General features: G+C 42.5%; 1 protein-coding gene across 3 annotated transcripts in view; it reads right to left on the bottom strand.

Moving 5' to 3' along the window:
• The window catches only part of LRSAM1 (leucine rich repeat and sterile alpha motif containing 1), a 107,046-nt gene extending 85,212 nt beyond the window's left edge, over positions 1 to 21,834 (bottom strand). For 2 of the 3 annotated variants that reach the window (XM_089675185.1, XM_089675188.1), the window contains exons 1-4: positions 21,710 to 21,834; positions 8,698 to 8,806; positions 5,698 to 5,754; positions 2,748 to 2,792 (exon numbers count right to left, since the gene is read on the bottom strand). In XM_089675185.1, coding sequence (XP_089531311.1) covers positions 2,748 to 2,792; positions 5,698 to 5,754; positions 8,698 to 8,772 — 177 coding nt within the window. In that variant the 5' untranslated portion in view covers positions 8,773 to 8,806; positions 21,710 to 21,834. Of the gene's footprint in view, positions 1 to 2,747; positions 2,793 to 5,697; positions 5,755 to 8,697; positions 8,807 to 21,699 lie in introns of all 3 variants that reach the window. The other variant, XM_089675187.1, reaches the window with a different exon arrangement.
• Positions 21,835 to 23,359: the final 1,525 nt, after the last annotated feature.

The following is a 23,359-nucleotide window of genomic DNA, read 5'->3' as shown; positions in this document are numbered from 1 at the left end:
TTAGCTAATCTTACATAATTTTGGGGTGCTGAAAACGAAAATGACCCTAAAAAATGTTGATTGGCTCTAGTTTCCATGATATATTCACCCATCTAATGACGTAAGCCATTCAAAATTATGATGCAATTTCAGCTGCATATTGCGCAATTGATACTGGTGACCAATAGAAATTTGCATGTATACTGAGATGATGCAATATTAGCCTTTAATTGCATCACTTCACTGCATAAAAGCTGCAGTATCTGTAGCTGATTGTAGTTCGACAGCATCTTTACATTTTGTTTTATGCTTATATAGGCTACTCAGTAATGCCTCGAACTTGTGTGAATAAAGCAGATAATTTCTGCTATATCTGCGGTGAAATAACTTTTATCTCACAAAAAAGGAGGATAACAGGAATGATTAAGAAAGCCTACAACTTGTATTTTGGCTGCAAGATAGGAGACCAGGACAAGAGCTGGGCACCACATATATGCTGCAATTCTTGTGGGACGGCACTGGAGCAATGGTTGAATGGAAAAAAGGCATCTATGCCTTTCGCTGTGCCAATGATTTGGAGAGAGCCAACAGATCATGTTAGTAATTGTTACTTTTGTATGGTGCCTCCAATTGTAAAAGGGCTAAATAAGAAGAAAAAGTTATCTGTGCACTATCTAAATATTCCATCGGCAATACGTCTAGTTCCTCATGGAGAGGGGCTACCAATTCTTAAAGCACCAGAATCCTTCGTGGTTGAGTCAAGTGACGAAGAACCTGAAGCGTGTAGTCACGTGCAGTTGTAAGAGATAGCCCTTTCCTCGAATACAAGAGAAAAGCCAAGAGAAGCAAAACCGACACAAACTGAAGACAAAACTAGTGAGAATCCTAAGTATTAAAATGATTCAACTTAGCTTATGGCTATAATTTTTCTTGGTAATCCTATGCAATATATTATGCCATTTAGGCTTTGTTATGTAGTCAATATCACTTGCTTTATATTTGTGGAAAGACATCTATCTATATAATTATTGTGCATTATGTAGTCATTACGCCTATAGTAGAAAACTTTTCGTTTACAGAAAAACTAGAGCCAATTGACAAATTTCATTGTTATATTTGAACTCAGAATGTGAAATTCATTAAGAAATGGATCCTTTTGTTTCCAAAACTGGCAAAAAATAAAAATTTGTTGAACAGTGTTATTGGCAGATTTTTTCTTTTTATGGCTTTTTTTAAATTGATAGTTCAGCTGTCACTGGGGGAATACAGCTGAAAGAACCATGCCTGAAAGTATCAGTTTCAAGTATTGCAATATTTGCAAGAGTACTGAGATGGCACTGATACCGGTATAACCCCAAAATATATATATATGCACATACATACACACACACACACACACTATATTGCCAAAAGTACTGGGACGCCTACCTTTACATGCACATGAACTTTAATGGCATCCCAATCTTAGTCCGCAAAGTTAAATATTGTGTTGGCCCTCCCTTTGCAGCTATAACAGCTTCAACTCTTCTGGGAAGGCTGTCCACAAGGTTTAGGAGTGTGTCTATGGGAATGTTTGACCATTCTTCCAGAAGCGCATTTGTGAGGTCAGGCTCTGATGTCAGTAGAGAAGGACTGGCTTGCAGTCTCCGTTCTAATTCATCTCAAAGGTTTCTATCGGGTTGAGGTCAGGACTCTGTGCACGCCAGTCAAGTTCCTCCACCCCAAACTCGCTCATCCATGTCTTTATGGACCTTGCTTTGTGTACTGATACGCAAACATGTTGAAACAGGAATAGGCCATCCACAAACTGTTCCCACAATGTTGGGAGCATGAAATTATCCAAAATGTTTTGGTATGCTGATGCCTTAAGAGTTCCCTTTACTGGAACTACGGGGCCAAACCCAACCCCTGGAAAACAACCCCCACACCATAATTCCCCTTCCACCAAACTCTACACTTGGCACAATGCAGTCAGGCAAGTACCGTTCTCCTGGCAATCGCCAAACCCAGACACGTCCATCGGATTCCTAGACAGAAATGCCTGATTTGTCACTCCAGAGAACATGTCTCCACTCCTCTAGAGTCCAGTGGCAGCTTGCTTTACACCACTGTATCCGATGCTTTGCATTGCACTTGGTGATGAAAGGCTTGGATGCAGCTGCTCGGCCATAGAAACCTATTATATAATGCTCTCTACACACCGTTGTGCTAATCTGAAGGCCACACGAAGTTTGAAGGTCTTTAGCTATTCCCTCTGCAGACCGTCGAAGACTTCTGCAAACTGTGCGCCCCAGCATGCACTGACCCTGCTCTGTCATTTCACGTGGCCTACCACTTGGTGGCTGAGTTGCTGTTGTTCACAGTTGCTTCGATTTTGTTATAATACCACTAACAGCTAACTGTGAAATATTTAGTAGCAAGAAAATTTCATGGATGGACTTATTGCACAGGTAGCAACCTATCACAGTACCACGCTTGAATTCAATGAGCTCCTGAGAGCGACCCATTCTTTCACAAATGTTTGTAGAAGCAGTCTGCATGCCTAGGTGCTTGATTTCATACACCTGTGGCCATGGAGGTGATTGGAACACCTGAATCCAATGATTTGGAGGGGTGTACCAATACTTCTGGCACTAGTGTTTGTGTGTGTGTATATATTTTCTTTAAGGTGGGAGATGAGAGCAAAGTTTGCATGGTCAATATAAAAGGTACACATTTTAACTTTTGTGTAACACACCAATTGTCCAGGCATTTGTTCCAACACTAACCTTCTTCTGTAGGACTCGGCACATAGAGAAGGTAGCATCAGGGACCTGGAAACAGACAACAGATGTTGATTGTTGACTAAACTGTAATATGATTTAATAACAATAAAGGATAATTAAAAAATAAATTATTGTTCGTTTTCTTTCACTGTTCTGCCCCCCCCATGGGACAAAGTACATGCAGTACTTACTTTGTCAAAAATTTCTACAAGCTTCCTAAGCCTGGCTGTGAGATTGGATTGGCCCCTGCGCCTTTGCGTTCCTCTTGACACCACTTGTCTCAGGAAAGTACTCAGAACTGAGACAAGCAAGCATTATGAAGCATCTGTCTCCTTTCTAGCTATGTTGTCAGATAGTCAAGAGAAATAGAGGGATGGGGGTGGGGGCAGTCCAACCTCATACCTAGGTTTACGAAGCGTCTAGCAATATGGGACAAAGTACTACATGTACTTTGTTCTATGGAGGACAGAACAGTAAAAAAAAAAAAGATAGTTCTTTAAAAACAAGGATCTAAATAAATTGCTAAATATTGACAAACAACATGTTTGCTTCCTTCCCTGTAATCGTAATGAGAGAGCAACTATCTTATTAACCTGGTGGCTGTGTGCATTCAGACATCCACTGCATCATGGGAGTCAAGCTTTTCTCCCACACCTCAGCTACTCTCCCACTGCTAGGAATGTAAATGAAGGGGTCATTTGGTTATAAAAAAATATCACAAAACTAAAAGTAAAAAAAAAATACATAAAAAATGCAATTCCATTTTATAATATAAATGAATTCTTTATTAAAGCTAAACTGTTGTTCAAAAAAAAAATCCTAATAACAACTGCCTGTTAGCTTCTTGGCATAATAAAATACACAAAAAAGACCATTCCACGTTATGATGAGACAAGAATTATTTCCTAAAGTTCCTAAACTGTTGTTGTTCAAACAGCAGGAAAGTAGGGGTTCGAGGACAGAACCACTTGTTTGTGGCAGGGACACCAGCATCCAAAAGTCCAAGAAGTGCTGTATGCTCAAGAGTCTAATGGAGGCTACAATGCTTGATTGAAGCAGGACACATGGGCCACTGGAAATATGAATACAATACCTCTTTTTGCAGGCATCGGCTATCAATATTGTTTTGGAGCAATATTATTGATGCATTAAAGTGACATTTTTTTCCATTTAACAGATAATATAACCTACATGTATTTGCATTGTTTTCTAAAAAAAATTACTTTTAAAAGTTTCCCCTGGCCACACTGACAACACTCCCTATTCTATATGTTCCTCTCTGGAGTCACATAGGAATCCCCCCTATGTGGGTTCCCACTCTGTACTAAAACTGTATGTGTAGTGTTTCTGAGCGTCGCACACACAGCACAAGAAGCAAACAGAACAATGTCAATCACTGCTGTGGAGGAGAGGAGTGGATTATGCTCTGTGTTCTTCTCACACTGCCTGTGTGTGCAGCATTCAGAATGCAACACGTACAATTGTTGGCAGAGCAGTGTTCACATACATGGAACTCCTACAAGACTCCATGCGTCCCAACGGGGGGTGGTGAACTGTTATAATTAATTTTTTTTTTAGAAAAAGCAGCAAATTCATTTGATTTATCATAATATCTGTTGTAGAAAAAATTACTTTAAAAGTCACTTTAGGCGAGGCACGAGTGAGAAAGAGAGAGAGAAAGAGAGAGAGAGAGAAAGAAAGAGATAGAGAGAAAGAGAAAGAGAGAGAGAATGAGAGAGAAAGAATGAGAGAGAGAGAGAGAGGGGGGGGAGAGGGGGGAGAGGGGGAGAGAGAGGGGGGAGAGAGGGGGGGAGAGAGAGGGGGGAGAGAGAGAGGGGGAGGGGGGAGAGAGAGAGGGGGAGGGGGAGAGAGAGAGGGGGAGGGGGAGAGAGAGGGGGAGGGGGAGAGAGAGGGGGAGGGGGAGAGAGAGGGGGGGGGGAGAGGGGGGGAGAGAGGGGGGAGGGAGAGAGAAAGAGAGGGAGAGAGAAAGAGAGGGAGAGAGAAAGAGAGGGAGAGAGAAAGAGAGGGAGAGAGAAAGAAAGAGAGAAAGAAAGAAAGAGAGAAAGAAAGAGAAAGAGAAAGAGAAAGAGAAAGAGAGAGAGAGAAAGGAAGAGAGAAAGGAAGAGAGAAAGGAAGAGAGAAAGGAAGAGAGAAAGGAAGAGAGAAAGGAAGAGAGAAAGGAAGAGAGAAAGAAAGAGAGAAAGAAAGAGAGAAAGAAAGAGAGAAAGAAAGAGAGAAAGAAAGAGAGAAAGAAAGAGAGAAAGAGAGAGAGAAAGAGAGAGAGAAAGAGAGAGAGAAAGAAAGAGAGAAAGAAAGAGAGAAAGAAAGAGAGAAAGAAAGAAAGAAAGAAAGAAAGAAAGAAAGAAAGAAAGAAAGAAAGAAAGAGAGAGAAAGAAAGAGAGAAAGAGAGAAAGAAAGAGAGAAAGAAAGAGAGAAAGAGAGAAAGAAAGAAAGAAAGAGAGGGAGAAAGAAAGAGAGGGAGAAAGAAAGAGAGGGAGAAAGAAAGAGAGGGAGAAAGAAAGAGAGAGAGAAAGAAAGAGAGGGAGAAAGAGAGGGAGAAAGAGAGGGAGAAAGAGAGGGAGAAAGAGAAAGAGAGGGAGAAAGAGAGGGAGAAAGAGAGGGAGAAAGAGAGGGAGAAAGAGAGGGAGAAAGAGAGGGAGAAAGAGAGGGAGAAAGAGAGGGAGAAAGAGAGGGAGAAAGAGAGGGAGAAAGAGAGAGAGAGAGAGAGAGAGAAAGAAACAGAGAAGGAAAGAGAGAAGGAAAGAGAGAAGGAAAGAGAGAAGGAAAGAGAGAAGGAAAGAGAGAAGAAAAGAGAGAGAGAAAGAAAGAGAGAGAGAGAGAGAGAGAGAGAGAGAGAGAGAGAGAGACAGAAAGAAAGTATTATCTAGTATAATCTAGTTTGTAAAATAAAAAAATTATACACACACACAGTATATAAACTCCTATGACTTACCTCTGATAATTCACATTTTGAGATGTCCAAGATGTCATCTGCTCCAGCCTCCTTGGCCTGCAAGGAAAATGTGGAAGTTCTTATAATCAAGGCAAACTGAGCAACATTGACCTTCTTTACAGTGAAGATATCAATTACTAGTACATATCACGCTTGCTGTGTTTCTGATAACCTTCAGAAATTTCCCAGAAGGCACTATGCGCATCTATTCGATTCTTGATGGGCTAATACAGAAAGTTTCATAGGAAATCTGAAAGGATTTGAGAATTGAAGAGCTGTATGTGACTGTTTCTCCTCAACAAAAGGCAAATGTTTAATCAACTTCTGTTGAAGGGACATATTTTCCTTGATCAGTGGCTGCAACCAGTCAGCTGCAGCCACTAACCGGAGTATTCTTTCAGTGGTGGGTACCAGAATTGGACGCTCCGGTGGGGAGGATGACTCCATCCACCTCGTTTGTATGGATGAAGGACGCTGTGTATGGCCAGTTTTATCCTGGTTTCAGGTTTATGAGAAAAGCTAATTTACATATTAGCCACTATCTATGCTTGAAAAACAGAATTGTTAGGTGGTCATACTAAGCAAAACAGATTAGCTAATATAAAAATATTTACTTAGATTTGTGTTCTTTAAGGATATGTGCACTTTTGCCTTAGCTCCTTTAAAAATTCTGAAACATTAAGCCTTTTCCCTTTCCTGTTCTGCCATTTCAGAGCTGTCACCAAGACTTCTGACAACCAGGCTGTCCTTCTGTTTACTTTTAAAGTGATTGTAAACCCTCACTTTGTAAAACAACCCATTCAGTTGAAAAAGGAAAGGAAAGAAAGACAAAACATTTGTGTATAGATAAAAAAAACACTATAAATACCTTTTTTATAAGTGATCACATACCCTCTGTTCTCAGCTGCCTAAGAGCTGGGGGAGGAGAAACAGCAGCATACTGATCTTCCCAGTGATAGGCTCTGTGGAGGGGTGTGTCAGCAGAAAGTCTGATCATTGGAGGAGAGCAGGCTGAGTTCCCAGCACAGCTAGAGAACTGACCACACTCTGTACTCCTGTTTAGCGTGGTCAATTTTTAATAGGAAAGGAGAGGGACTGACAGGAACACCAGGGATGTCACCCAAAGGAAGCACTACACAGAGAACAGGATACTTTTTCATACAAGTATATGGTACAGCAGGCAGATATCAAGAATAAAAAATGTTGGGTTTACATATTCTTTTAGCTAATCACGTTTACATATTTTGTATATCTAAAGCAAATCTTTAAAGTGAACCTGTCATTACCCTTTAAACTTCAAATTAATCAATAATGCCTAAGTACTACTAAATCCTATTTTTTTGTTATACACCTTTTTGGAAGAAAGCTACCTCAGCTTCTAAAGCTGAAATAACTCTGATCCCATGTGACTTCCAGGAGTATTGTGGTTGTTTCACATCAATAAATATTGTGGAGTGTCTACTGTTTTTAATCAGACAGGTCCCCTGTCTATTGGGTTTAGTGAGAAAGGTGGAACAATACAGCTGTCTTCAGGTTCAAGAGAAAGGCTGTATGTACACACACTATTCAACCAAGGCAACCCATCTGCAGACAGCTCTGTAAACTTACAAGGTGATATAAGTCAGGAGGGAAGGGAGCATCAAGCAGAGATCAACTTTCCAGCAGGGAACACCAGCGATTGGGACAAGCTATCTAATTCTTTGAATAATTCAGACGGGTTCACCCATACAGAGCAGATTATCTCTCTGCCACCCTAGTATGGCTAAACAGACGCATGTCTTCTCAAGTCTAGAAGTATTATATGGCACAGCATTGTACAGCACCAGTAATTAAAAAGCAGACGGTGCTTGTGAACCAGCATACAGAAATACAAACTATACACACAAACAAGACAGCAAAAAAGAAAAAGACATTCAGTATAACTCTGAAATCAATGCATATTCCCCAATATTATGTACCTTTACAAAATGCTGTGTAGGACAGCAAAGCCTTCTTAAAACAGAAGGTAATTATGTTTCATTCCTTCACATATCCCAAAAAAATGCTGCAAATTTAGAAAAATACTTGTTGAACCTGCCAGATATCCAGTAAGCTCCTCAATATGCCTTCTAAAAAGACTTATTAGTCCTGCTTGAGCTCTTCCATTATGACCGCACTGGTGGTGTCAGTGGGAGGAATAGTGCCCTATCATTGGTGTCAATGGGAAGAACAGTGTCCGCCATTGACATCAGTGGGAAGAATAATACCCCATGGTTGGTGTCAGTGGCGGGAATTATGCCATTATTGGTGGAGTCAGTGGGAGGAATATTGCCCCATCATTGGTGTCAGAGGGAGGAATATTGCCCCATCATTGGTGTCAGAGGGAGGAATAGTGCCCTATCCGTGGTACCAGTGGGAGGAATAGTACCCCATTGTTGGTGTCAGTGGCAAGAATTATGCCCCCATGTTGGTGTCAATAGTAGGAATAGTGTCGCTAGGGCTGGATAAAGGCAAAGGGATGCAGTTTGGAGACCACTGTTCTAGAGTGTAAAAATAAAGCTATGTGTAAGTTGGACCCTAACCCCACATGACAGCACTCAGACCTGGGGACTGGCTGCTCATGCATCCCCCCCCATACCAGGAATTACTGAATATGTCAAAGCGTTCCAAGGGGTGAATGGGAAACACAGGTAAGTATCTACAGCATAGGGCAGAGCTATCATCAGAGATTGTTGAGCTGCGCTGAATGGGCAAACCACAGGCTTACTTTAAACCCATTAGCTCACATATGGAGGAAATTAGGCTCTTTCATATAAGTGGCGGATGTAGCGAGTATTAGGATCATAAAGTAAACAACCACAATATTTTTTACACTATATAGTACTGTACGGCACTGTCTGCAGTGATGTGAGCTCACACAAGATTAAGATGAGATCACCTCCTGGCAATGGACCAGATTCATCTGTGAGAGTATTCTTTTATATGTCAAATCATGCCATTACGATAAAAGTCAGGACTTACCAGGCACATCTGATATTCCAGGCGTTTCCTGGCCTCGCCGCTCTGCTTCTGTTTCTTGAAGAAAAGCGGCATCATATTTGGCACCTCGATCCTTGCCTAGACAACAGGGCTGCAACAAACAGAGTTCAGTAACCCAGGGCTCACTCCCCCGGGAAGAAACAGCCTGACAAATCCATTACTCTCCCCTTCCAGCTGCCCAGGACCAGTTATGAAGGGAGGCAGCTCCCTCGGTTATTAGAATCTTGTGTAGAGGAGGAGACAGTGACAGCCAGGGATAATCTGATACAGGCAGAGCCACAGCAGCTTCACACAGGGATCACTTAAAGGAGAACTCTAGACCAAAGCCCAATCTGCATATGGCCAGCAAGGATGGAACTGATCAAATCTCTGAAGAGAACTGTGCATCAGTACCTTGTGGCTTCCTAGCTCTGGCAAAAAGGCAATCTATTATAAACTTATTACCAGATAACCTGTTCAGCAAGTCTCTAATATGATTACTGCAAATGGCACTTGTAGAAGGGCGAAGTGTTATGACAAACACCATCTAATTGAATGATGTCCTATGTAAAGATCAAAGAAGGAATTCCAGTTTACAAACCGCATTACAATGTAATGAATCTTTAGCAAATGGAGAAGTTATTGTCTCTAGAATGTAAATAAGGAATGTTATCTACAGAACTTTAACAAACATAAATGGGAAGAGCAGTAAGTAAAGTAGTGTTACATTATATTAGTTTCTTCCTCGGCCACAACAGCTGGGAAAAGTGACAGTCAAACCAGAAGCGATGTATTACACATCACGTCCCTTTCTATATACCAGAGGGGAGATCAGCAAACAGACATTCAGGGGGAATCTTCAAGCATTTGGGGGGGCATTCAGGGGGTTGTGGAAGTGATTGGGCAGCTTAATAGTTTGCTGAATCACTGCCATCAAAAAGCCCATTGCCGGCTCTATAGTCCCAGCTTTTAGGTTTTTAAACATGTCTGTGACCCCACTAGGAAGATTTCACCACAGTCGAAATTCAAGCTGTGGGTGGCCTACCAGCATCACCTGGCTCAACAATCACATACACTATATTCACTATATTGCCAAAATTATTGGGATGCCTGCCTTTACACGCACATGAACTTTAATGGCATCCCAGTCTTATTCCATAGGGTTCAATACTGAGTTGGCCCACCCTGTGCAGCTGTAATAGCTTCAGCTCTTCTGGGAGGGATATCCACAAGGTTTGGGAGTGTGTCTATGGGAATGTTTGACCATTCTTCCAGAAGACCATTTGTGAGGTCAGGCACTGATGTTGGACAAGAAGGCCTGGCTTGCAGTCTCTGCTCTTATTCATCCCAAAAGTATTGGGTTGAGGTCAGGACGCTTTATGGTCATGGTTTTTATGGACCTTGCTTTGTGCATTGGTGCGCAGTCATGTTGGAACAGGAAGGGGCCATCCCCAAACTGTTCCCACAAAGTTGGGAGTATGAAATTGTCCAAAATGTCTTGGTATGCTGATGCCTTAAGAGTTCCCTTCCCTGGAACTAAGGGGCCAAGCCCAACCCCTGAAAAACAACTCCAAACCATAATCCCCCCTCCACCAAACTTTTCACTTGGCACAATGAAGTACCGTTCTCCTGGCAACCGCCAAACCCAGACACATCCATAGGATGCCAGACAAAGAATTGCGATTCATCACTCCAGAGAACACATCTCCACTGCTCTAGAGTCCAGTGGCGGAGTGCTTTACACCACTAGATCTGACCCTTTGCATTACACTTGGTGATGTAAGGTTTCGATGCAACTGCTCAGCCATGGAAACCCATTCCATTAAGCTCTCTACACACCGTTGTGTTAATCTGAAGGCCTCACGTAGTTTTGAGGTCTTTAGCTATTGATTCTGCAGACAAATGATGACTTCTGTGCACTGTGTACTTCAGCATGCGCTGACCCCACTCTGTCATTCTACGTGGCCTTCCACTTTGTGGCTGAGTTGCGGTTGTTCCCAGTTGCTTCCACTTTGTTATATTACAACCAACAGTTGACTATGAAATATTTAGTAGCAAGGAAATTTAAACCTATCACGGTACCACACTTGAATTTAATGAGCTCCTGGGAGCGACCCATTCTTTCACAAATGTTTGTAGAAGTCTGCATGCCTAGGTGCTTGATTTTATACACCTGTGGCCAAGGTGGTGATTGGAAAACTTGAATGCAATAATTTGGATGGGTGTCCCAATACTTTTGGCAATACAGTTTAGACTTTTCAATTGAATTTTGAAGAAGGCGCAAGTGGAAAATTGTAGGATGAACAGTGGATGCATCTAATCAGATATAGTAACTGTTCAGTTTTTCTGACAACTATGGGTGCCAGCTGTCAGAATACAATGGAAAGTGGTGCTTATTTAGTGTGGATGAAGGAACTTAGTGCCTTTTTATTGTTCAGCCAGTGGGCTGAACAAGATAAATCTAGACATGTATGGCTAGGCTTATACAAAGAAAACCGCACAAAAAGAATTCAATATGTATACACCAAGTAAATGCTGGCTTTGTTTGCTTTCAGATAGTCCTCCATGGACTGGGGATAAAATGCCAAGAAATGTGTACGTATAATCAGTAAAAATTATTTGATGTCAACTTTACATGGTAAGGAATGTAGTCAAACTCGTCTATACTGACCTCTTCTGAAACAACAGAGTACATAAAACTGTGTAGTCTATTTTGTGGTTACATTGCACTATGGTAATGAGCACACAGTTGGGATGGCCATCACATTTGCCGGCTAATGGACAAGTCCACACACATTGTTATTTTCAACACTGACAGCTGCTAAGCGCTGACCATAACAGTCACATGATGGAAAATACAAAATGCAACAGAACATAACCAACACATTATAGCTTAAAGTGGTTGTGCAGGCTCAAGTTTTTTACCTTCATGTATTCTATGCATGAATGTAAAAAACCTTCTTGTGCAGCAACGCATTTAGCCACCCCCCCAATACTTACCTGAGCCTGATGCAGCAATGTGCAAAAGTACAGTGGCTCCATCCTCTTCGTTGGCTAAGATAGCAGCAGGAGCCATTGGTTCCTGCTACTGTCAATCATAGCCAATGAGGACAGGATGGGGGGGTGGGGCCAAGCCATGCTCTGTGTCTGAATGGACAGACAGAGCAGCGGCTCAGGACCTGCTTGCTATGGGGGAACTAGGCAGGAGGGAGTGGCCAGAAGCGCTGTGGGGGACCCAAGAAGAGAATCAGGGCTACTCTGTGAAAAACCACTGCACAGAGCAGGTAAGTATGACATGTTTGTTATTTAATTTAAAAAAAAAAAAAAATCAGCCTTTAGTATCACTATAAAAAATTGCTCCTACCTGTATTGTCTAATTTACACCAGTATTAGTTATATCATTTTTAGCAAAGATATTATATTTTAAAGCTGAAGTTTACCCTTCTCTGGTTTCTTATTTCCCCCTCATTAACATGCTGATAAATTAATTAAAAAACTCTTCCATTTTCATTACATACAGTGGGGATCGAAAGTTTGGGCACCCCAGCTACAAATTTGTATTAACCACTTGCCTACCAGGCACTTATACCCCCTTATTTACCAGGCCAATTTTCAGCTTTCAGCGCTGCCGCACTTTGATTGACAATTGCGCGGTCATGCAACATTGTACCCATATGAAATTTTGATCATTTGTTTCTCACAAATAGAGCTTTCTGTTGGTGGTATTTAATCGCCACTGGGCACTTTACTTTTTGCGCTATAAATAAAAAATTGCCAAAAATTAAAAAAAAAACAAAAAACGTTTCTTTGTTTCTATTATAAAATTTTTCAAACAGGTAATTTTTCTCCTTCACTGATGTGCGTTGATGAGGCAGCACTGATGGACACTGATAGGCGGCACTGATGGGCACTGATAGGCAGCACTAAAGGGCACTGATAGGCAGTACTAATGAGGTGGCACGGATAGGCAGCACTAATATGCAGCACTGATAGGCGGCACTGATAGGTGACACTGATGATGGGTACTGATAGACGGCACTGACTGGCATCACTGCTGGGCACTGACTGGCGGCACTGACTGGCACAACCGCTGGGCACTGACTGGTGGCACTGACTGGCAGCACTGCTGGGCTGCACTGGTGGGTGGCACTGGTGGGCAGCACTGGTGGGTGGGCACAGGTGGGTGGCACTGGTGGGTGGCACAGGTGGGTGGGCACAGGTGGGTGGCACTGCTGGGCACAGGTAGGTGGCACTTCTGGGCACAGGTGTGTGACATTGCAGAGTGGCACAGGTGGGTGCACTGCTGGGCACAGGTGGGTGCACTGCTGGGCACAGGTGGGCGGAGCTAGTGGGCGCACTGCTGGGCACAGGTGGGCGGAACTTGCGGGTGGCACTGCTGGGCACCGATCATCAGGGCCCTGACAATCGGTGCCGATCCCCGCTCTGACAACTGCCGGTTCTTGGGAGTACTTTCCTCACGATCTGACAGCGTGAGGAAAGTGCAGCCGAGAACTGGCACTTGCATTTCCCTCTGATCAGCGTGTCATTGGACACCGCTGATCAGGTGGTAAAAGGCCGCTGTGATTGGCCTTTTACCACATCTCGTGATCAGCTGTGTCCGTAGGAGATCGCCGGGTGCGTGCCCCCTGGGGCGCGCAGGAGAGTGCGTTCTGGGGGGACGTCATATAACGTCCACTCAGAACTGGCCGGCCGCAGTGCAGCCGTCATTCGGCTATCTGCGGTCGGCAACAAGTTAATGTGCAAAAAGAAGCCAAGGAAAGATGGAAAAATCTCCAAAAGGCATCAAATTACAGATTAGACATTCTTATATGTCAACAAAAGTTAGATTTTATTTCCATCATTTACACTTTCAAAATAACAGAAAACAAAAAATGGCATCTGCAAAAGTTTGGGCACCCTGCAGAGTTAATATCTTGTACTGCCCCCTTTGCCAAGTATCACAGCTTGTAAACGCTTTTTGTAGCCAGCCAAGAGTCTTTCAATTCTTGTTTGAGGTATCTTTGCCCATTCTTCCTTACAAAAGTCTTCCAGTTCTTTGAGATTTCTGGGCTGTCTGTCACGCACTGCTCTTTTAAGGTCTATCCATAGATTTTCAATTATGTTGAGGTCAGGAGATTGTGAAGACCATGGCAAAACCTTCAGTTTACACCTCTTGATGTAATCCCCCGTGGATTTCGAGGTGTGTTTAGGATCATTATCCATTTGTAGAAGCCATCCTCTCTTTAACTTCAGCTTTTTCACAGATGGCATCAAGTTACCATCCAAAATTTGCTGACATTTTATTGAATCCATTTTTCCTTCTACTCGTGAGATGTTCCCTGTGCCACTGGCTGCAACACAACCCCAAAGCATGATTGATCCAACCCCATGCTTAACAGTTGGACAGAGGTTCTTTTCATTAAATTCTGTGCCCCTTCTCCAAACGTACTTTTGCTCATTCCGGCCAAAAAGTTCAATTTTAACCTCATCGGTCCACAGAACTTGTTTCCAAAATGCATCAGGCTTGTCTATATGTTCATTTGCAAAGTTCAAACGATGATTTTTGTGGTGAGGACGTAGAAGAGGTTTTCTTCTGATGACTCTTCCATGAAGACCATATTTGTACAAGTATCTCTTTATAGTGGAATAGTGTACCACAACTCCAGTGTCTGCCAGATCTTTCTGGAGGGATCGTGCAGTCAAACGTGGGTTTTGAATTGTTTTTCTCACAATCCTGCGAGCTGTTCTGTCTGATATTTTTCTTGGTCTTCCAGATCTTGCTTTAACTTCCACTGTTCCTGATGACTGCCATTTCTTAATTACATTCCGAACAGAGGATATTGACATCTGAAAACGCTTTGCTATCTTCTAATAGCCTTCTCCAGCTTTGTGAGCGTCAACTATTTTCAGTTTCAGTTTTCTAGACAACTGCTTAGAAGAACCCATGGTGCTGATTGTTGGGGCAAGGTCAGATGAGTCTGGGCATTTAAAACCTTTGAGATTGACATCACCTGGTCTTCCCAGATGATGATTGAGAACAATCCATGACACTGGCAGGTCTCAGCTTGGCAAAGGGGGCAGTGCATGCTATAAATTCTGCAGGGTGCCCAAACGTTTGCAGATGCCATTTTTCTGTTTTCTGTTATTTTGAAAGTGTAAATGATGGAAATAAAATCTAACTTTTGTTGACTTATTATAAGAATGTCTAATCTGTAATTTGAGGCCTTTTGGAGATTTTTCCATCTTTCCTTGGCTTCTTTATGCACATTAATACAAATTTTTAGCTGGGGTGCCCAAACTTTCGATCCCCACTGTACCTTTTTGAGAACCAATGACATCATCACTGGGTTACTATGCTTTTCTATGTAATGCAGGTAGATCTTTATTGGTGGGAGGGGTTAGCAGGGTGCTGTACAAAGCTTCCTGAAAACAGAAAGCTATGGTAATGCCTACATGTGATGCTGAGCCTAATTGAAAGATCTCACATCGAATGAATAAAAAGGGTGGGCCAACGACAGTCAGTCTGGGGAGAAAGGGACCAGACCAGGGGCGTGGAAATTTAAAAAAAAAAAAAACTACTTGTCCAAGGAACTAAATCGGGCTCCCAATCTACTTGTCCTGATAAAAAAAATAATTTTAAACAAAAAGATAAGTTCACCTTTGGGACATGTTCCACTAATTTTTAAGGTTTACGTGCTCCCACTGCCCGATACACCCCCATCCTGTGATAGCAGTACAGGGAGCAGTTCCATCCACAAACTGTTCTCACAAAGTTGGGAGAATGAAATTGTCCAAAATGTCTTGGTATGCTGACACCTCTAAAGTTCCCTTCTCTGGAACTAAGGGGTCAAGCCCAACCCGTGAAAAACAACCCCACACCATAACCCCCCCTCTACCAAACTTTACACTTGGTACAATGCAGTCAGGCAAGTACCGTTCTCTTGGCAACCGGCAAACCCAGACACATCCATGGGACGCCAGACAGAGAAGCGTGATTCATCACTCCAGAGAACACGTCTCCACTGCTCTAGAGTCCAGTGGCGGAGTGCTTTCCACCACTAGATCTGACCCTTTGCATTACACTTGGTGATGTAAGGTTTGGATGCAGCTGCTCGGCCATGGAAACCTATTCCATTAAGCTCTCTACACACTGTTGTGTTAATCTGAAGGCCTCACAAAGTTTTGAGGTCTTTAGCTATTGAATGTGCAGACAAATGATGACTTCTGTGCACTGTGTACTTCAGCATGCGCTGACCCCGCTCTGTCATTCTACGTGGCCTACCACTTTGTGGCTGAGTTGCGGTTTTTCCCAGTTGCTTCCACTTTGTTATAATACCACCAACAGTTGACTATGAAATATTTAGTAGCAAGGAAATTTAAACCTATCACGGTACCACACTTGAATTTAATGAGCTCCTGAGAGCAACCCATTCTTTCACAAATGTTTGTAGAAGAAGTCTGCATGCCTAGGTGCTTGATTTTATACACCTGTGGCCTAGGTGGTGATTGGAACACTTGAATCCAATGAGTTGGATAGGTGTCCCAATCCTTTTGGCAATACAGTGTAGACTTTTCGGGCTCCCAATCTACTTGTCCTGATAAAAAAAATAATTTTAATCAAAAAGATAAGTTCACCTTTGGGAATATGTTACATGTTCCACTTATTTTTAAGGTTTACGTGCTCCCACTGCCCGATCCACCCCCATCCTGTGATAGCAGTACAGGGAGCAGTTCCCTGTACAAGCTGTCACCTTTGAAAAACACAGCATGGCTGTGTGCGGCTCTGCCCACACGACTGTGTCATTCATTCACAGAGTTCTGCGAATGAATGAAATACTACAAGTCCCAATAGCCTTAGTGGCTGTCGGCTTGTGGTCCTCAACAAATTACCATAGCACTGTAGAGCGCCGTGGTAGTTCATTCATTCTTCCTGTCAGTATATATGCTTGCCAGTACATCCCATACAGACAAGCAGATATACTGACAGGTCTGCAGGAGACCTGCATGGCTCCAGCAATCTGCTGATCGCTGATGCAATGCTTTACAGGCTCCTGCAACAAAAAATAATAAACGCACAATTTTTTACGTGAAAAAAATGTGCTTTTATTATTTTATGTCAAAAGGTGAACTCATCCTTTAAATAATGTCTTTATTGATAGCAAGAAGGGTTGTTCTGTATTAGGCAGATGTGCTTTCAGGAATGTCTGGGCTTTTAAAAACAAAAGGGACTTTTTGGCGATTTAAACTTTTAAAGTTTTTAACTTTGTGCTGCTTATCTCCTACTCACCTCCCTAATTGTATCCAGAACCGCACCTAGAGACTAGCAGTGAGGGGAGAGACCTTGTAGTGTGATGAGCACCGATTGGGTGAAATGTTGGGCTCTCTTAACACTCAGCAGTGGCCAAACCAAGCTCCAGTTTCTGTTCTCTTAAGGTGCAAAAAAAGCAAACCCCGTTGCTTGTCTGAGGCAAGGATAGATGTAAAAAAAAAACACGTGCCAGATGTCCAGAACTGCATGTCCTGGGCGTCAGGCAATATGATTTGAGAATCCCTGCAGAGGACGCTTGATCCTCCAGCAGGAAACAAGGCAGGTTATATCTGACTTTCTGTAGATTCCAATTCACACTGTGAAAAGCTCACAGCATGCACTGAAATCAGAGTAAGCTATTTCAGTACAGGAGGGGAGCCTGTAACTGTGCATTCACACTTGCACCTGCTCGGCGAGTAGCTGTGAGTAGGCCGCCCCATTAAAAGCACGGGAAGGTTTCTGGCTCTCGCAGCTAACTTCACCCACTCACACATAATCACTCATGAAGCGATCACACGCAAATGATTAGTCCTGGACACAGGCAGTCTGGGCCCAGGGCCAATCACTCACATGTGAGTGCTACTTGAGATATTACATATATCAATCCTCTTTATGGACATTGTCTTTAATCATGGACTATACGTTGCAAACTTACTCTGAGCTCCTTGATAGATTTTTCTTGAAGGGCCCTTCACACCATTGTGATGCATACCACATGTTAATGTTCATTGCATTAGGGCAGCCTGTTCCTTTTGAATGGGCTGCCAAGATGCTACAATACACCCAAAACCAAATAAGTCTTTTTCAATACACCCCAATGTACAGATTATTCTACTCAGTACTCCATGGTGTACTGCAAAGCTAAACAAACAAAGGTTTGGCTTTAAGAAACAAAACAAAAAAAAAACAACAAACACATCATACTTACCTGCTCTGTGCAATGGTTTTGCACAGAGCAGCCCCAATCCTCTTCTTCTAGGGTCCCTCTAGGCTCTTCCCCCTTGACCAGTGCCCCCAAATTGCAAGCTGCTTGCTATGAGGGCACTGGTGTGCGCCTGCTCTCGAGCCCCGCTTTACGCATTCATAAGACACAGAGTAGCAGCTGGGCCCTTCCCCTAGCTGTCTCCTCATTGGCTCACTGGCTGGGATTGGCCATTGGCTCCCACTGCTGTCTCAGACAATGAGGAGAGAGAAAGAACTAGGACAGTCGAGGCTCTCATGCACAACGCTGGATCGAGAGGTGAGTATCAGGGGGGCTGTGGATGGAGCAGCACACAGCAGATTGTGAAGGCAGTAAAAAAAAATCTTCTAACTTCACAACCACTTTAATTCTGCTTTAAAAAAATCATGTTTTACATCAGGTTACACTCATACATGGGGTGTAGTATGTAACATGGTGGTTCTCCCCTGCAGCAGCTGTCACTTTTGAAATTGGCGTGGTTGTGGGGGGCTCACTGACATACATATGATTATTGGCTGAATGGGGACCATGTGACCAGTAGTGTTTTTCACAGCCCAAATCCCATCATAACTTTTTTTTTTTTTTTTTTTAAATAGCCTTTATGAGTCATCAATTAATTGCTGCTTTTTGTCACTTCTTGAGCTAAATTCACACAGTAATACCGCATGTGATACTTGGATCACATTACTCATTTCATCAAAACATTACATGCAATCATGAAAATCTCACTTCATTATCAGTTTATGTGGTATTTACCACAAAATAAGAAAACAGCACTAAATGCTGCATAAACTTTTTAAAAAAAACTTCCTGGCCTCCGAGTGAGATCAGCGAAAGCACACTAAGAATTTTTAACCACTTCAACACCGGGCCATTTTACCCCCTTCCTTCTCACACTTTGAATGACAAGTGCACGGTCATACAACACTGTACCTATATGATATTTTTATAATTTATTTCACAAAAATAGAGCTTTCTTTTGGTTGTGTTTAATTACCACTGAGGTTTTTTTTTTTGCTACATAATTTAAAAAAAAAGGGAAAAAATTCTGGGGAAAAACACATTTTTCTTTTATTTATAAAATTTTGCAAAAATATTACCTTTCTTCATAACTTTAGGCCAAAATATATTCTGCTACACTTCTTTGGTGAAAATAACCCAAATCAGTATATAATATTTAGTCTGTAGGAAAGCTAGAAAGTTCTAAAAGTCCATAAACTATGGGATAGATATCTGAAAATTGATCAATCCTGATGTACTGACCTTTCTAGAGGCCGTAAAATGCCAGGACAGTACAAATATCTGACAAATTGCCCCTTTTTGGAAACTAGACAGTCCAAGGTATTTAGTAAGAGGCATAGCAGGTTTTTTTAAGTTTAAATTCCAAACTTTTTGGAAAAATAAGGAAATTTTAAAAAAAATGTTTCACTTTTTTTTTTTTTTTACAAACTGTCACTAGTACAGTAACGCACCATCATATAATTTGCATGGCAGTGAGCAGGGATAATGACTGGCGACAGTATGTAAACCCCCCCCCCCCCACAAAATTCATTATTTTGTAATATATTTTTTCTTTTATAGTTTTTCTTTTTCACATTCTTTTACATACTGTGGCCAAAACAATACATTGTTACCCTAGTAACATTGTATTACTCTGGGGATTGCTTATAGCAGTGAATTTCACTGATATTAGCAAGCACTTTTACTGAATTAAATAGATTCCTTCATTCATTGTGTATTGTTGTAACTAGCTGTGATTGGTCACAGATAATCACATGGTACAGATGGGCTCTAATTGGCCCTGTCTCTACCATGTGATCACTGTGACCATTCACAGGTAGCAACACAATTGTACACAATGAATGGCATGAATCGTCACAGAATGAATGGTCATAGCGATCACATGGTACTGGTAGCAGGCTGGTACACTGATCAGTCATTCGCTATGTCCAGTGAACACAGTGGGTGACAGATTGTGCTGAAGAATGGTCTGCAAGACACGCGTCATATGACATCCTCCCAGAACAATAGGGCTCCTGCTTGGCCGTCATTTTACAATGGCCTGGGCAGGAAGCAGTTAAACTACGAAAACATTCTAAGACTAATGACACAGAGGCGATTCTGCCGTTAGTGACAAATTGGCAGGGGTAGAATTGCAAAAAAGGCTGCCTGTATTTCCCTATGGAATCGCAGTGAGACGTCACTCTGCCGCTGGCTCAAATGCTGAATCTCGATAGCTGGTCATAGGAGTGACATCTCACTTCTTCAGGTACTGAGGGAGCGATTCCACAGGTACAAAACAGGCAGCATCTTTGGGTGAATTCACACATACTATGGTGACAAGCATTTTACTGCATTGTAAAATACCTGTCACTGCAAGGGCGCACAGGAAACAACTGTTACCTATGTGTCCCATTCACACTGCAACACAGCCTAGGGCTAGGCTACAGCATGCTGCATTTTATCGCAGTACACCATGCCGAACCGCATAGCAATGTACAGCTCCTCAGAGAATCATGCTGCTGTACATTGCAATGAATGATGTGTATGTTCTGTACACTTCACAAAGTTTGTATAAAACAAAGGAGCCTTGTGATGTGCTGAATCCTGCACCACATTGCCCCCTACTGCAGCCAGGAATGGAGAGCTGCTGGAATGGTAAAGCGCTCTGCATTCCTGTGCAAATTCAGCCTTAGTGATCCTTCTGCTGATTTTGACAAGCTGTCAGTGTCAGGATCGCTCAGGGCACAGTCACCCGTGTGTGATCAGACTTGGTGTGCCTTCATTCACACACTGATCCCCTCTGGTGCAATGTTACAAGTTCTATGCATTCCGGAGCTAGTGCAGACTGCACCACATTGTTAGTTCCTACATTAGGAAAATATCTGTACCATGAGATAAATTATTTTTGTGATAAAGCTTTGTCATTATTTATCTCAGATTCAATCATTAGCTTCATGATTTGACTCTTAAATTATCACTTGCAATCATTGACGCATATAGGTCATGTGACACTAATATTGCAAACAATAATTGCTGGAGCCGGTTCACACCAGAATCTCACAGGACTGCCTGTGCGTTCACCTGCAGTGCAATTTTGCAGCCTGTTCATTTGAATGGCCTGAAATTGTACCCTAACGCACATGAAGTGGTACACACATTCGTTTGGAAAAATGCGCCGTACCAAATCACATGGTAAGCAGCTTAACGATATCTGGTGCCCACGTTTGGCATGCTGTTATGAATGTATTGGCAGTAGGAGACAAAGTCAGTGCGTTTTGAACACGATTGGGGAAACGCTCACAGAACGCACTTTTCCTGCACTGTTCTTGTGTAACGTGACCCAACAGAGAACAATGAAAGCTGGATCCTCCCTGATCTAGGAAATACATGGGATTTAGTTGCTCTGTCCTTTATCACCCCTGTATGTGTCACAGCCGGTCACCAGGACAGGAGGGGACAGTCAGGAAATACTGACAGACCTTCCAACACTTCCTTCCTGTCTACAGAGAAAACAAAAGCTGTGGGGGCAGGTCTAATTATACCAGCAGCTTGTTATATTAATCTGTCTGGTCTGACAGGGCATGCTGGTATCTGTAGTTCCACAGCAGCACCCAATCCACAGGTTACCTAGCAATGAGCACTAGGATAGGCACAAGGCAGCCACCCACATTGACCCAAAGGAGCACAAAACACCAAGAATAGCAGCTCTGCCCGATGCCTGGGATAGACATACAGGTACTCACTGCTGGGGGGCCACAGCGACTCTTAGGGGCCCCTCACTGCGTTTCTTCTTCATGCAGATTCACTGCTGCAGCCATGGACTTCAGGTGCTTCCGGGTCTTTGCAGTCACGTGATTCGCCTACCAAAACAGTCAGCGAGCGCCCCCTGGGTACCATCCAGAATACTGCATGCAGGCTGTGTTCTATGAAACTCAAAACCAAAAACGTAATATATTGCAGCTTACCAACCATTAGATAAAGTGACTGCACTGCATTCTTTTTTTTTTTTTTTTTTTTTTAATTTTTTTTCTTTGTTTTCACCTGCTGATTTGGCCAGTAACACATCTCCTGTATTAGTGTCCAGTCACACCTGTGCGATTTGCGAATTGCAATCGCAGCTAATGAATGTGAATGTCAGTGTCTTAACATGTGCGATTTGCTGCAGCACGATTTCTAAAGTAGTTCTTGCATGACTTTTTCTGCAGTTTTGTTGCGATTTCACATACATAGAATATAATGGAAATCGCACGGCAAATTGCAAGAAATCGTTGAAAATCTTCACGAGTAGCTTCAGAAATCGCACCTGAAATTGTGCTGAAATTGCACGCAAATCGCAGCGGTGTGACCAGTGACTTAGAGTGCCACCACTCTGGATAAAGGAGCACAGGGGGCACCTTTGGACAGCAGCATTGTTAAGCTTGGGGAAGAGGAGTGTTAAATGTACTAGCAGATTTAGATACAGTAAAAAATTGAAGCCAAACTCCAGCTCACACTTTTTAAGTAGTCACAGCAAGATTTTTTTTTTGTGGGATAAAGGTTTTATTTATTTATTTCAGGTACTTATATAGCGCCGTCAATTTGCGCAGCGCTTTACATATATATTGTACATTTACATCAGTCCCTAACCCTCAAGGGGTGTACAATCTAAGGTCCCTAACTCACATTCATACATACACATACTAGAGCCAATTTAGACAGGATCCAATTGCCTACCAGCATGTCTTTGAAGTGTCGGAGGAAACCGGAGTACCCGGAGGAAACCCACACAGGCACAAAGAGAACATGTAAACTCCAGGCAGGTGGTGCCATGGTTGGGATTCAAACCAAAGACCCTAGTACTGCCAGGCGGAAGTGCTAACCATTTAGCCACTGTGCTGCCCAATTTTAAATAAGTATAAAAAAAGCACACCTCCTGTATTACAGTGTCTATATGCACTAGCAGATTTATATACACTAAACTAATTAAAGCCAAACTCCAGGTAATACTTTTTATCCTGTATCAACAGGATAAAAATTTCTAACACGATTCTTGGGTCTTATTATTTTTTGTAATTGGTTGGGCGTAAATTCTAGTCCCAATTTTGATTCCCATTCCCTTACAAAGTAGAGGGTAGTGTGGGAGTGAGTGGACAATAAGCATTTATACATTTTGGAGAGTAGATGCTTGGAGTCTACTGGGTCTTTACACATAGATTCAAAGAAAGTTGATGAGTCATTTGAGTGTGCTTTAGGAAGCAGTTTCTGAAGGACGTCATGTAGCTGTCTATGGTGCCAGAAGTCCATGGGGTAGGTGTAGCAATCGTGCACACAGAGATGGACGCGATCATCCATTTTGCTCCAAACAACTCCATATTGTATCTCTCACTCCCAAATCAGTTTTCCTCATCCCCCTC

Source organism: Staurois parvus, unplaced genomic scaffold, assembly GCF_062004578.1.
Source record: "Staurois parvus isolate SC_StPar_1 unplaced genomic scaffold, SC_StPar_1.0 ptg000154l, whole genome shotgun sequence".
In the NCBI taxonomy this organism is placed as follows: Eukaryota; Metazoa; Chordata; class Amphibia; order Anura; family Ranidae; genus Staurois; species Staurois parvus.
The sequence above is the reverse complement of the archived record's forward strand: the minus strand, read 5'-3'. Positions and strand labels throughout refer to the sequence as shown.